Here is a 15365-nt window from a genome sequence, read left to right as displayed (position 1 = left end):
AAAGTTTGTAATAGGATGTTTTTCACAAATCAGTTGTAGAGTCATCTCTTAAAGGAAACATCAGTGGGAGGGTGGATAGTAGAATTGTGATACTATTTCAACCTATTGAAACTTTGAATGCTGTTTCCTTTACAATCAAAACTGATTTGTTTCTTGGTAGTTAGAATAAATATGCAACTCATTATCAATTCACTTAGGATAAACCAACTTTTTTACACAGGACGAGTGGCAGAAGAGGGAAACTGAATTGCATGCCATCAGCTTAGTGACTTGAAAACTTACCTTGTGCTCTCCTTGTCAGTTGTAATTTTCATACATGATTGGAACAACACGTGATATTAAGGAACTAAGGTGATGTGGTTGTGTATTTTGCAGAGGAATTCCTGGGAAGAAGTGTGGAACAGTCATAGTAACAGCAGAGGAACTAGGGTGTTGCAGAGTAAGTGTACTCATTGCTTTCCAAAAATAACATGAAAATTATTTTGTGATTTTACACTGCACTGAATTGTTAATAGTATAAGTTATTAATTTGCATTTTGTGATTTATGTAAGAAGTTAGAATACTGTTTTCCTTTAAGTTGCTCTTAGTTTCAGAGAGAAGAAGCAGAAAGAAGCAGAAGCCAATGCTCAATATCTCTTGCATTCTCTCTAATGCTACTTCATGTCCTCACTCTCTCACAGTCTCTTGCAATGTCTCAGCCGCTGTCACATACTTGATCTTCTGGATTTTTGTACTTTATGTAAATTTTTACAGCTCATATTCAGAATGTCAATGAGTTTTGGAATCACTGAACTGCTGAGGTTGGAAAAGACCTTGGAAGATTATCTAGTCCAAGACTCCCGCTCCTCTTTGGGCAGGTTACTCAGGGCTCTCTGTGCAATTGGGTTTTGAGTCCAAACAATCTCCACAATTTCTCTGTAAAAGCTTTTCAGGACATTCAGAGTAAAAAGGTTTTTCCTTATATTTAAGTGAAATTTCTCACGTTTTAAGTATGTACATATTGCCACATTTTCTTCCACTGGGTGCCCCTAACCATAGGCTGTTTATTCCCTAGTGTCATGTACTTACACAAATTGATAAACCTTCTGTTTTCTAGGCTAAATAATTTCAGCTATCTCTGCCTTTGCCCAGATGAGAGATGGTTCAATTCCTTAATCATTTTAGTGATGCTTTTGGTGGAATTGCTTCAGCATGTTTGTGTCTTCCCTGTACTGGGGAGCCTAGAACAGTGCTTCAGGAATGAACAGTACTTCAGGAGTGGCCTCATCAAAGCTGAGTCTCTCCCTTCAGCTTTCTGTCAGCACTCTTCCCTTCCTAATGTAGCCCAGCAGGCTGTTGGCCTTTGCTGCCATTGATCCGCTTGGTGTCCACCAAGCCCTTTCAGTCCTGTTCTGCCAAGCTACCAAGGTTTGGCCTGCAGCCTGTGCTGCTGCACAGGGATTTTCCCCTTCAGGTGCAGTACCTGCATTTTGCTCTGTTGAACCCCATGAGGTTCATATTGGTTCGTTTTTCCAGCCTGTACAGATGTCTCTGAATGACAGCACAACCATCAGTTGTATAAATTGATATTTCTAGTTTTGTACTGTTTGCAAACTTGCAGTGGGTCTACTCTGTTCATCATCCAGGTTGTTAATGAAGATGTTCAGCATTCTTGGCCCATTTTTGATGCCTTGGGTACACTGCTAGTGACTGGGCCCAGGTGGACTTTGTGCCATTCAATATGACCCTTTGTAGCCCAGCAGTTCAGTCATTTTTCAGGGTCTCTCACTGTCCAGTTTTCTAGTCTGTAATTTGTTAATTTGTGAGTAAGGATTTGTGGGAGACACTGTATAAGGCCATGCTAAAGTGAAGAATAAGCAACATCCACTAGGCTCCTCTCATCCAGTCAGCCACTCATTTTGTGAGGAAAGGCTTTCAGTGGATCAGGCATGAATTTCCCCTTTGTAAATCCTTTCTGATGTCTCTTAGCCACCTTCTTTTTCATGTGTTTGCATATGTTTTCCAGGATTTTTTGCTCTCTCATCATCTCAGGGTTTGAGATAAAACTGGCTTGGATCCTCTTGCCCTTTCTCAAAGACAGGAGAACTTCCCCTGAACATCATAACTTTACAGAGGTAACTGAAAGTGGCCCCACAGTAATGTTGGCCGACTCCATCAGCACTCTCAGGTGCCTCCTACCAAGTCCCATGGACTTCTTTGTGTCTGGTCTGTTTTAAATGTTCCTTTCCTGGTCCTCCTCTGCCAAGCACAAGTTATTCTTGTTCCAGACTTTCTCAGGTCTGGGTTTCAGGTTTCCAAGAGTCTTGAAGGCAAATCCTAGCAGTAAGATAGAAAGCTATGAAAAAGACACAGAAAAGCTATGAGAAACATGGACCTTGCAGTGTCCTTTGTCACCTGGTCTCCTGCCCCACTCAGTGGTGAGCCCACATTTTCTATCATCATCCTCTTGTTGCTGTTGCACCTCCAGATCTGTTCATCTGCAGTCTTCCAGCAGGCCTTGCCCCAGTTAGCTGGTAAATCTGCAAGTTTATCTTTGCATTTATCATCCTTTTCTCATTCTTGACTTTGCCCAAAGAGAGGACATGTGTGACTTCCAGTTGGCCTGATCACAGCGAAGAAACTTGTCTCCTTATTTGTTGTCAGGTTGGATGTACTTGGTACCTTTCAGGCTCATTTTCTTGAAGAATCCAGACTCTTAAGAGCCAGCAGCCATTTGCTTGACAGGCAGTAGGAACAGGCAACAACAGGTCTAAGTCACTGAAGGAATGAGGCTGAATCATGTCTGACTGGAATTTTAAAAATTACTTTTAATATACTTTCCTTGCCTGTGCATCTACTTCTTTCAGAATGCAGTTTTGGATGTCAGGAAATCCTTGAAAAATCCTGAGCCATTTTAGCATAGAAAATTGTTCCTGTTCTGGTGTCCCTACAAAGGAATTCTTGGTTCCAGCCATTCAAACTGCACTATGAAGACATTGCACAAATGTGGATGTGTAGAGAGCATTTAGAAGACAGATACCCCCCTTTATTTTGTTTTCTATTTGCATAGTTTAGTCTTTTTTTTTTTTTAGTGTAGTGGAGTGCATGCTGTCTGTAATTTTTCTTTATTACCCATTTCAGGATTCAGTTTTAATGCAATTTTGTGCAAACAAACTAGACAAGAAAGACTTCTTTGGGAAATCTGATCCTTTCCTTGTATTTCATCGAAGCAATGAAGATGGCAGGTAGGTGCCTGTTAGGTATTTTTGCTGCTAACCATTAGGCAACTTAATTATTTACAGATAATATAGTTCTCATTTTTTTTTATACTTTCCAGATTAAGCTGTGTTTGTTTTATAATGTTTGTTGGATTGCAGTTTGTCATGTTAGGCAGTAAATAAAACTATTACAACAAATTGATCAAACACTGCAATTGAGGGTTTTAAGAGGTAAATGTCTCATAAATATAGAGCACTATGACAATTAATTGTAATAAAATAGCTAAATAGTGTTACTTTTGTGAAGATATAGTATGCATTTAAATTAAATAGAATTCTCAAAGAAAATTGTAGATGCAAAATATGCTAATGTTTAGAAATGGTGTTTAGATAGAAATGTTATATGATGCAAATTTAAATTAGGAAGTATCTTTTATCTTTTTGACATAGTTCTAGGAAATTGAATTTTAAAAGCCCTGAAATAGAATTTATATTTTTTACAAATGGCTGTTTGCTACATTAATGCTTTAATTTGTTAAAGTAGACTAATCTCTTCTGTTCCACTGCTAAGCCTTGACATGCACTGGTCAACACAACACTCTGCCTTTGTGGGGATCTACTAGCAGGTTAAGATTTCTTGGAAACTGAAAGTCCTCACATCTAACATGTACCAAACCAAACCAAGTATCATCATACATGATGCTGCTTTTCTCTGTAGCTTAACTGGAGCAGTTGTTAACATAAATCTGTTAATGGGCATGTGTGCATCTATTACCTGCTTTTTTTCTCTTGGAGGCAGATGATAGGAACAGTTTCCTGAGTAAACACTGCCTATATAAAACTGCAAGCCTGGAGGAGTTATGGCTCCTTTGTGAGTGGCATTAAGGTCACTTGGGAAATTTCTCTGGGTATCACTGGGAGTGCTGGTACTTGCAGCCTGAAAGTGTAGGTGTTTGGGGTGCAAGGAGGACATTCCCTCGAAGGATAACTTTAGTTGCAACTGGATGAGGAATTTCAGTAATGACTTCACCAGTGACCTTGTCCTTGCTTTCTTTTGAACAATTCAGTCCCCAAGATGGGGGTTCAAAAGAGGTATTTTAATTTTGCATCATTTAGAGAAAGCAGAATGTGCTAAAAAAGTTTATGAGAGAAGGTGATCATTGAATCTTAGAGAGGCTTACATGTTTTACCTAAGACAGCCCTGGTTAAAAATTCATGGACATAAAATGGGGAATAAAAATCTGAAAGCCATTATTCCCTTGGCTCAGTTTCTTAATCTCTAAGCAAGAGTCAGATCCTCACAAGATTGCTGTCTTTCTGGATCTGTGACTAATTCCTGCATGTACAAGGTCTGTTTAAACTAGTGGGATGGAAACTGCTCTTCCCTGAAATCCTCACTGAATGGTTGTAGTTTCTGTTGAAGTTCGGGTAAAACCATTTTAGATTAAGAGTTGTTTAGCAGTTTAGTCTGTAATCTCTCTCCAGCAGGCCTCTTCAGTTTTGCCTTCCTTCTGATTTCACCATATTTCTCTTTTATTATCTTACCTTATATTTTATATGCACATTGTATGTATGAATGATTACAGCTCTTTTCATTCCGTCTTTGATGACGCAAAAGAAAAAGTAAATAAATACAAAATGTATCTTAATTAATTTTTTGTATTAATTGCAGTTTTACAATCTGCCACAAAACAGAAGTTGTGAAAAATACATTGAATCCAGTGTGGCAGGCATTCAAGATTTCTGTCAGAGCACTCTGTAATGGAGACTATGACCGGTAAGATGTGGCTTAAGTTTTTTAGCATATACATATTTTTTTTCTCCCTAATTTGTGTGTTCTTTATTTAGTCAACATTTTGAAAAGATAATAGGTGTTCAAAACCATTCATCACGTTAAAGAATTTAGAAAAATAAAGCAAATATGCTAAATCTGTGGGAAATGCTAGTGGTGGTTTCTGGAAAAAGCTCTTTGCTCTCTATGGTGTGAATTAGAAACAGAAAGAAAAGACTAATTTAAAGCATGATCTCTGTGACAAGTGTACACAAATATTTTTTAATGTTTCAATGAAAAACAATGATGATCTGTTTCCCTTGGGTGACAATGCAATGTCAGAGGGTGCTAATAAATGAAAGCCTTTAAAATGCATAGTAGATGGGAAACACAGAAAGTAGTCATCTTCAGATTTGAAGTTTTCAGTGGTGCCATGCAAAAGGATCTATCTTTAGGTGGTAATAATAACATGTTTTTAACCAACATTTTACCACTAATAACAAACAAATTAGTTCAGTGGAAATGGGTATTTTGAGACTCCTTAAAAATGGCCATGTTGGTTACTCTTTCACTTAGATGCAATAAAAACAAAGCAATTTTGTAATGAGAATATTCAAATAGAATTTTTTACTTGCATTTGGGTTAATGTGCATAATGCATAAGCAAAATAGTATTCATTAAGCTAGTTTCTGAACACTGCACTGTTTATCATATTAAAGAAAAAAGTTTTCATATTAAGTAGAAAAGATGTTGTGGTGCAGGCATATTGAAATAACTCCAGCATTCCAAATTAAGGGAACTTGAAAGTATAATAGTACTCCTCAAATTATTTTTGTGTATCTGCTGTTGACCTGCTTTCAACATGATGTGCTCAGTGAATAAAGGCTCCATGGAACTTCATGGTCCTGCATACAACAATCATGTTTCAAATTAAGAAGTAGTCCTTAGCTCTCAGGTTAATTCAAATTAACCTGCTGATAGTCCAGAAAGAACTTAAGAGGTTTGGGGTTTTTTAGTTAGAAAACCCTTCTTTCTAAAGGTAAGGATTGATTCCTAACATCCACGTGGTAATACATAAAAACACAAACCCCAGAGGTCTCTTTCAGATAGTGATAGTTTCACAGATATAGTTTTGGTGCTCTGGGTTCTGTGATAGATGTGAAAGGTGGGAATAATGTCATTAGTAAAAATACGTCAAAATACCAGTTTATTCTGCTATTGGGGAGACTAAATGTTCAGCTAGTGCATGCTTCTGAGTGAACTCTGTCCACATTTTCATTATGGAATGACCAGGGTTTGATTATTTTTTCTCAAACTATGCAATTATACAGTGTTTTCAGACATCACAGGAATGGCATTTCAGTACTGCAATAGTACTTAGTGTCTAATGTGTCTTTGGTCTTGTTTTCTCCTAGTATGAGCTTTCAAAAAGCACTTGGAGTTATTTTCTGCATAAAAGTTTTAAAACAGACATACCCATCTCTAACCTTGATTATTTTTAAATGAAAGGAGTTTTTTAATATTAAACTAGGAAACCCATCCTCTAAACTGTGTCCTTTAAGGTAAAGGTTAAGTTTCAGTACGGGAAGATTGAAAAGGTCTTTTAATATCTCGCATATCATGTAAAATAGATAAAAGTCAAGATCCGTAATTAATCCTTTAATATGAAATAAATTTCATATTAAAGAGAGGAGCTTTATTCAAGGATGAATTGCTCTTACTGCAGTTACCTGTCTGAAGATCCTTCTCAGGAATTTATCTTGATAGTCTTAATAATTTATTTTGATAATCTGAGTTTTCTCACTGAGATGATTTTGCTATTTGGACACAGATTTGTAAGACTATTCAAAACTTAAATCCCACTAAACCTTACATAAATCTTAACTTAGTGGTGTGTCTGTCTGTCATAACAGGTTTTGAAATGGAAGTAAAATAATGCTTGTCTAGGGAAAAAACACTGTGATATTGCCTTTTTTTGCTGAATTCCTCCGAAGGTGAAAGTAGTTTCCTTTGAAGGTTGAAATACTTGGTAGGATAAGAGGTTTGGAGTTGTTTTTCACTTTAATCAGTTTTCATTGTAAGGTAACTTAAGTCCAACCTGAATTATGCAAGAGCTATAAAATATAACAAATGGTGTAGTTAAGAGCCTTTAAATTTGAGTTGAAAAGAGGTACATCCAGACAAAGCGAGTCCTTCTTTTCATATTTTGGAATATCATAAAAAATATGAACAACATCCAGGTGTGAATTGCTTGATATTATATTGTAGATAATACCAGCTGTTGCTCAGCTTTATCCCCAAAGAGTCCCTTCTTAGTAAAGAAAATGAATCAATATATATTTGACTGTATGCAATTGGAAGAATAAGGAACTGCTTCCATGAAAGCAAATTACAAAGTAATTGCTTAGATTCTTGTCCCCTCTATTAATAAGACAGCCCTGATGACTTCACTTCATGTGAAGCTGTTCTGAAGAATAAAAGTAAGTTACATTGTTGCTTAAAATATGGGAGGTGTTATTTTTCTATCCCATGTTCAGTTGATTTTAGACCAAATAGGATTCGCTGCTAGTGGTAGTTGAATTTGCTTACATATGTGCACTTTCTGTGGTAAAAGGAGATGAACAAAGCTGTATACTATCTGTATCCTCATTGAACTTTCCTCTTTCATCAAGGATGTTGATGATAATATGCTCTGTAGTATTTGCATTTTAAGAAATCCACTCTTAAAGTATGTGAAATATGATTGATCTTTACTTGGAAAATGTCTGGGTTTTGCTTTTTATCTGTTTCCCAGTCATCCCTGAAGCAAGGTTACAGCTGCCCTCAAGGGTTCACTTTACTCATAAGGAAACAGTTCTTAAAAAATTTATAATACTTTAAGGTTTAAAGAATCATTTATTTTAAAAACTGCAGAAAATTCAGAGCGTCAGCAAGTAAAAATATGTTGGTCAAACTTCCAATGTGTTTAATTATTTCCTTAGTTTCCAATGTATTTAGCTATTGATTTATGAAGAAGTGTGGTGTAACCTGACAGGCTATTTGCTGCCCCATGAGAAATCACTGAAAAATTCTGCTTTTTGGATTTGGCTCAATTAATGCACCCCTATGATATTAATCTTAAAGGCAATCTGGGTATATATTTAGCATTTTAATAGGGTTGTGTTGTTGGTTTGTTTTTTTATTTTAGGACAATTAAAGTAGAAGTGTATGACTGGGATAGAGATGGAAGGTAAGACATTATTTCTGTAAAACTTAAGGGTTATTCCTGCATGTATATACACATTGCAAAACATATAAATATTTAGTGTTCAGCATAATATTAGAGAAAGTTAGTTATTTGTCAATACTTAGAGGTACAGGTACTGGAAAAATTCTGCTCTGGTGCAGCTCTGTGTTTTGCAGTTGTGGTAAATACTGATGCATTAGCCTATTTCAAACCTGCTGTGTGTATGTTCATCCATGGAACATGATAAAATGCACATGTCTGCTGTGGCTACTCATGGTGGCCTAAATATTGGAATGTAGAAGCCACCTATTCCTTGCCTTAATTTCACATTGGGTCTGAATGTTCATTTCCATGTCTGTCTTCATCAAAATGTTATTGTAGACTCTGGAGTTGGAAGACCTGAGTGTTGTATAACCCCCTTGAAAGAGGACAGTGGAATATATGTGGAATTTCTATTGCTAAATTCAGGAGGGATATCCGTTATTCTTAAGAGCTGTGAACTCCACTGTACTGGCTGTACAGTTCTTTCTGAAGAAATGAGCCTTTCAAATTGCCTTTATTTTGACAGACAAGGTACAATTATCATTTAACACAGTGGATTGATACCTCTTGTTATTTAAAAGCGTTTGAGCTTATATCTTCATACTTTGATTAGAAACTGTATTCATGAATCTTGATAGTAGAACTGAAATTTAATACAGTAATATGTTTATTTCCATTTATCTTTAAGTTGGTCTGTCTTAATTATTTCCTATTAATCATAATTTATATTTTAAAATATATGGATATGTGCTTCCGTTTTGATTTTTAAAAGCATATTATTTATTCAGCAGTAATGTCTCTAATACAACCAAAGAAATTTGCTTCTAGTATTATAGATAATGATATTGTGTTTCTCTGGCAATGTCTTGTAATCATAGTAGGCAAATTTATCCTGTGCTACTGTTCATTAACTTGCTGACAAGATCCAAAAGCCTATTCAGCCCTCTTGTGTTATAATTTTGTCTTTTTTGGTTTTCCATCATGAAGCCTGTTGATTTACAAGCATTCTTATCTCACATTTACCCTCTATGAATACCTGCCAGTGTAAATTCATCCTTCTTGATTAGATATTCACTGGAGAGAAATAACATATATACATAACATATTCTAGCAATTAAAATAAGTGTATTTAAATTTAAAAAGCCATACTAGCAAAAAATCATTGCATCCCTATTAGAATTTCTATTAACATTCTTTTTTCAATGAGATTTGGCAAATCCTTAAAAATTTTATATGTTTGTGTATAAACCACATTTTTTGAAAATAAGCTAGCAATGAAAAGTTAAATTGTATTGCCACATTAATAAAAAGCAAGGATTATATTTTATCAAGGTATCAAACCCCATGTGTTGTCTCACTTTATCCAAAATCTGTGAGATTAACAGGAAAAGGAAGAAATCTGACAAATAACACTAAGTAACTGCCAGTCTGATTGAAATCTGGAACATTCTGTGCATTGTAGGCAATCATCAGCCTCTCCAGTCTCAAATAGTTTCAGATATTATCTGTGTTTGCTCACATCACAATCTGAATACCTATAAACTTAATATCTAAAAAACAAAAAAATGAAGGATACCATTTACGTGTTTTCCTTCTTATTCTAATGGAATGATTTTTTGCTGCTTTTTGCTTTCTGTCTATTTTGAATTTAGAAGCATACAGAGCACTGACATCTTTAATGTAAAATTCCTCTGAAAGATGACACAGAACTCATCTCATGTGATTTTAGACAATGCAAAAATCAGACGAGTAGATTGAAATAATCATTTGAGCTATTTCAGAGGCTTACAGTGGAAAATGGTCTGATTGAATCCATCCTACCTGGAATAAATTGCCAGCTGCTGGTGCCTATAAACCTACAGGGTGATCATAGCCAAACCTAAGTGCCTAATTTAACTCTGACATTGCCAAGTATATCTGAAATGAATCCCATTCAAGAGTTACTCTGACAATTTTTTGTACAACTCTGCTGTTCCTCAGTTTATATTAACTTCCATTTGTGATGGACAGTTTTTATGAGCTGTTGTTACACCAGCTGGACACTTCACCACGCTGAATCTGTTTGCTCCAGAGATGTGCAGACTGGGCTGGACCAATCTTTGAAAGATTGCCTTGTCTCCAGATAGCAAATCAAGTTATTCTGAATATTACAGGCTGTTCTGCAATCAGGAAGACAAAATTACAGTTATATACTTGATTTCTGAATCATGGCTTGACTGGATTTTGACTTCCTGAGTCTTGACTGAGAAGTTTTTTTCCCTTTTCCCCATTCTGTGTTACCTGTGCTTTGGCAAGTAGCACCATGGTGCTTTGGGTTGAACTTCTTTCATGTTCCTAAACTACATTCTTGGAGTAATTGTGATGTAATATCTTGATCATATTGTTGTCATCAAATAGCTCTTATTATTTTCAAATATCACACAAAACTTCTCGACAAAAAGTAATACATGCCCTTGATAACATTAACACTATTAATTACTAAACATCCTTTGTGTCAAACCAGTTTTTGCATAAAAATTGTCAAAATATGAACAACTTGTTCTGATCCCTTTTATTGCTTCTAAGAGCTGTGACAAACCCCAAAATATTTAATGCTATAAGAAGTCACAAAAGTTGGTTTTGTTACTTGGCCAGTGGTTTGACAGTCACATTTTTAGGTTTTTTTTATTGAATGTCCTTATACATGAAGCAGACAGGTCTAGCAGAAGGAAAAATACAAGATAGTGCACAACTTCATATCAGCAATACTATGATGTTTTTAGTTCTCTCTAAAAGGTTTCTCATTTAATTTCAGAAAAAACATCACTTTGTATACATGTTGCAAAAGTCATTTCACAGTCTTGACATCTATGAACTGTTACATAGAAAAAGGGGGGATTGACTTAGAAAGCTGTAAATATTGTCATGCTAAGCTGCGCCACAGAAGCATTCATCTGAGAATATCAATACTGTAGGAGAGATTTTAAATTTCAGATTCTAAGCTCTTCCACCTTATTTTTTGTCCTTCATCTTCCTTCTCCAGCTAGGTAGTTGATTTTTAAATTCTTGCATTTTCTCCTTATTCATTGACATGCTTCTGATTATGATTGTCCTTTCCTCTATTGGCTTTTTTTCGTTAGATAATAAAAAAAAATTCAAAGTTAATACAGTTTTGAAAGTGATTTTCAGTACTTCAAAACGCAGGGCTAAAAGTGGAAAACCTAGGGAGATGGACTTTAAGATATTTTAGTGGAAAACATAGGGAAATGGGCTTTAAGATAATTTTGTGTGCTAAGACTCTGGTTCAGTGTTCTCATATGCCACTCATGGATGAAAATTTAGGAAAATTTGGTGTTGGGCAGGCAAAGAGAATAAGTACTTTGGATTCTCAATCCAGAGACTAATAAGGAGATCGCTTTGCTGAAGTGTGATGATTATTATTAGAATATTTTCTTAATGACTTATACATCTGGCAATGGCACATTTTGTCCAGCAGGCACTCAGCCTTCAGAGCCAGCCTGGTGGTGGCATGTCCATCCCCCTTGAGTGCCCAGTGCAAAGATCCTGGCTGGTGCTCTTGCAAGTGCAGAGGCTCTGAGACTGGTTATGTGTGCCCAAACCTTTGCAACATGATTCATCAGAGGAATCACATCTTTCTAGCTCATGTTTCGATATAGCCATAGGGAAAGGAGCCTTTCCAGTGTCTCTTAGAATTACAGGAGCAATTATTTTTAAGCACTACACATTCTTTTGCTCCCCAGGGATAGTCCTGTCTGGCATGGCTCATGTTTCCTGTTTGCTGTAGCATGTTTGTAGGTAGTCACTGAACTATTGTTTGGATTTCTGCCTTAAATATACAACCTGATTTGAAAATGAAAGGTTAGAACTGTTAGGAAAGGGAAAAGTTCTATTTTAAGCAATATATATTTTTCTCCAGTGCCATGGTTACCCAAGGTTAAATACAAATACACCTTGTGGGTGCTTCCTCTGTTCCCTGCTCAAATAGTCCTTGCAGTGTGGGGAGCAGTTAAGCAGAGATATACCTCCAAAATACATTTCTTAAGAGAAGTCTTTGTTTTGGAAGCAATTTGATGATCTCCCAGCTGAAAGGGGAGTGTTTCATGTGAGGTGGTCCCTTTTGAATCTGGGTAATGAGGAATATCTTTAACATAGAGTATTTCTCAAGCTTTCTTACAGTATGCTTTGCTTATTTTGTATCAGCATGAGGACTGAACCTTTTATTTGTTTAATTTACATATTTTGTGAATTCATGCTGATTTCAGAAAATGAGTTTTATATTTGAGGGTTTTTTTGTTTAATTTCATTTTGAATAAAGCAAGAAAGAAATTTCATGTTGCTATGGATTGTTTCCATTTTTCATCTTGCAACATTCAGATTTATTTAAATTTTCTTTTAATATTTATAGCTTAATTAAAACTGAGCTGAATTTTTTAAAAACAAGTTTTGCAAGTCACAAAGTCATAAAACTTTGCATTTCTGTTGTGGTTTACCATTGGAGGGAAGGTAAAACAGCTTCATAGCTCACCAGATGTGGAGGCAGAGTGTAGAGGAAATACAATGCCTTCTTAGGGCACAGCTGGGAAATCTGGAGCAGCAGTGGGGAAAGTTCAGCTGGGCAGAGCAGAGAATGGGAGAGAACTTGTGACTTCTGGGAGCTGTGTAGTTGGGGCTGAGCCCTGCAGCCCTCCCATCCCAGGTGCCTCTGAGGTACAAACCTGCAGCTCAGTCACATCTGGCAGCCCTGTGGGCTCTGTGCCCCAGCTCCTGAGCCTGGGCACCTTCCTCAGGGTGCTTCCCATGCCACAACCCCCTCTGGCACCCTGCTCACAGTGCTCCTGGGCAGTGTGCCGGCCCCTGCTTATGTATTGGCAAAGCAGTTTTTAAAGCTTGAACGACAGCACAGGAATGCCAAATGTATTCCTAGAGCAGGAATAGAACTTAGAAAGGAGAAGCTGGATAACCTCTGCTTTATTGTTAGGTTGAGATCTGCTTGCCAATAATACCATAAGCTGAGTAGCCTCAGTGGATTGCTTTTCTCTTCCCAGATGGGAAGACAGAGGCACATTTACCCCAACCACCCAAGTATCTATAAACTTAGCCATAGCCTTCCCCCTATGACTTGCCACCCTCTTAACAAGGGTGAAGTAAGCTTTGGGTTTTCCTCTTACAAGTTCAATGTCATGTTAGACTGATTGGGAGGACTGTTTTTTTCTGGTTTAAGTTACTTCTTTCCTGCTTTCAGTAACTCCCTTTCTCTCACATAGCCTCATACACAGTTCAGAGTCTGTAGTGCCAGTGGTCATCCACTGAGGAAATGGTGACAGTTTTTGGCAGCCTGCTCTGTTTTTTCTGGTTCTGTAAACTTATGTTGGAGTCGGTCACTGATTTACATCGTAGTCCTCATTGTGCAGCTAAGTTAAGCAAAAGACATCAAAATGATTTAAGCTAATCCTTTCCAACTCTAAATTTGCATTACACAAAACAGAGGGAGTAAAAAAGATTTTTAAGCAAATTATATCTGTTGCCATCACTTGTTTCTTGGGTGTCAGTTCATATTGGGTGTGTGTCTCTTTTGCATTAATAGATAAAACGCATGTTTAAATTCCTAAATGTTGTGCATTTGATTTAAAATCTTATTTTTCAAACAGCCATGATTTCATTGGAGAATTCACAACAAGTTACAGAGAGCTGTCGAGAGGGCAGTCTCAGTTCAATGTTTATGAGGTAAGTATTATGAGTATTTACTCACTCTCAGGAAATAAATGAGAAAACAGCAGTGGAAAACACTGAAAGCAATGGAAAGCTATTATTGCCACTAATGAGAAGGCATATGTGTGGCTATAACCCTTTTTTTTTTTGCTTCTGTATGGTGTGCAGGTCTTTGGTATTCCTTAAGGTATCCTTTAATTGGTCTCAGACTACTGCCATTAAACTTCAGTATTTTCATAGTCCTAATACAGGTGGTAGCAAATACAATGGTGTAGGTAAGCACTAAAGAAGTCAGGGAAGGAAGGTGCTCCAGTTACGTGCTGCACTTTTATTTTGAAGACGAGGAAAGGTGCTGCTGTGCAGAGCAGGACAAAGATAACTGAAAGCCATGGCTTTTGTCTCATTTAGATCTGAGATCAACCCCAGAGTTACAGTAAGTTATAGTGGTTTCCTGTGAATAGTGTCATAACACAGATTACTGTGTGCAGTGAAAATGTCCTCTCCTGTTGTATCACTGACACAAATCCTACCCTACCAGGAGTATTCTGTCATAACATCTTAGGTAATTTTTCAGTTTCTTAAATATAGTGTCAGTATCATACTCCCAGGGACAGTGAGCAGCTCCTCTTTGCCTCCCCACACTGCAATCCTCCATACTTGGGTACTGCTTCTACTGAATTAGTCTGTACAGTATCAGAGCACAAGGTACTGGGCAAATTCTCTTTTAAACATTTTACTTTTACAAACTAGCCCAAGGCAAGTAGAGAAGTTTGAGTGAGTGTCCCTTATTTAAAGATGAGGAACCTTGCTAGAACCACCTCTTTGCAATTGAGCTTTTTTTAATAGGTTCATTATAAGTCATGTAGCTTTCTAGGTTCCTGCTGGGATGTAAAATTTTCAGAGGCTAAAAAATGTTGTTTAATTGTTAAAGTTATCTGAATTTTTAAAAAAAAAGAACCCTATGTAAATATTATAATAATTATAATACTGTGAATTATAGGAGAGAAACAAGCTGTCATTTAATTCATCTTTGCTTCCAAGTATATGCCTTGTTTCCCATGATATTTCACTCCAAGCTCTAGTGCAGTTTCTTGCAATTCCTAAGAAGCCAATTGCCAAGTCACCTGAAGCAGAAAGTTCAAATGAATCTTCTCTTTGGCATTTAATGACTGCTGGCAAGCAATATGCTGCTAATTCAGGCCTGACCATTGAATTCTGGAGAGCAGTGAATGCACTGCCACAGGGCAGACAGGCTGCCTGTTGCCTTCATCTTCCTCTTCTGGGCAGGTGTCAGCAGGAGTCACTTTCTGGCTAAAATTTAGGTTCAATAAGAACTGCTTCATTGTTAATTGCCACCATTACACAGGCTTAGTCTGTTGCTCATCAGACACTGTTAAATGGAGGGACAGGAGTTACTTG

The 15365-nt window shown here is 36.8% G+C and overlaps 1 protein-coding gene across 1 annotated transcript in view; it reads left to right on the top strand.

The window, feature by feature from the left end:
• Nucleotides 1-15365, top strand: part of CPNE8 (copine 8) — a 69925-nt gene that overhangs the window by 30383 nt on the left and 24177 nt on the right. The window contains exons 7-11 of the mRNA XM_030959883.1: nt 376-439; nt 3122-3225; nt 4871-4975; nt 8157-8198; nt 13886-13961. Of these exons, the coding sequence (XP_030815743.1) occupies nt 376-439; nt 3122-3225; nt 4871-4975; nt 8157-8198; nt 13886-13961 (391 nt within the window). The remainder of the gene's footprint in view (nt 1-375; nt 440-3121; nt 3226-4870; nt 4976-8156; nt 8199-13885; nt 13962-15365) is intronic.

This window comes from Camarhynchus parvulus, chromosome 1A (assembly GCF_901933205.1).
Source record: "Camarhynchus parvulus chromosome 1A, STF_HiC, whole genome shotgun sequence".
NCBI lineage: Eukaryota > Metazoa > Chordata > Aves > Passeriformes > Thraupidae > Camarhynchus > Camarhynchus parvulus.
This window is presented reverse-complemented; position numbering and strand designations above follow the sequence as displayed.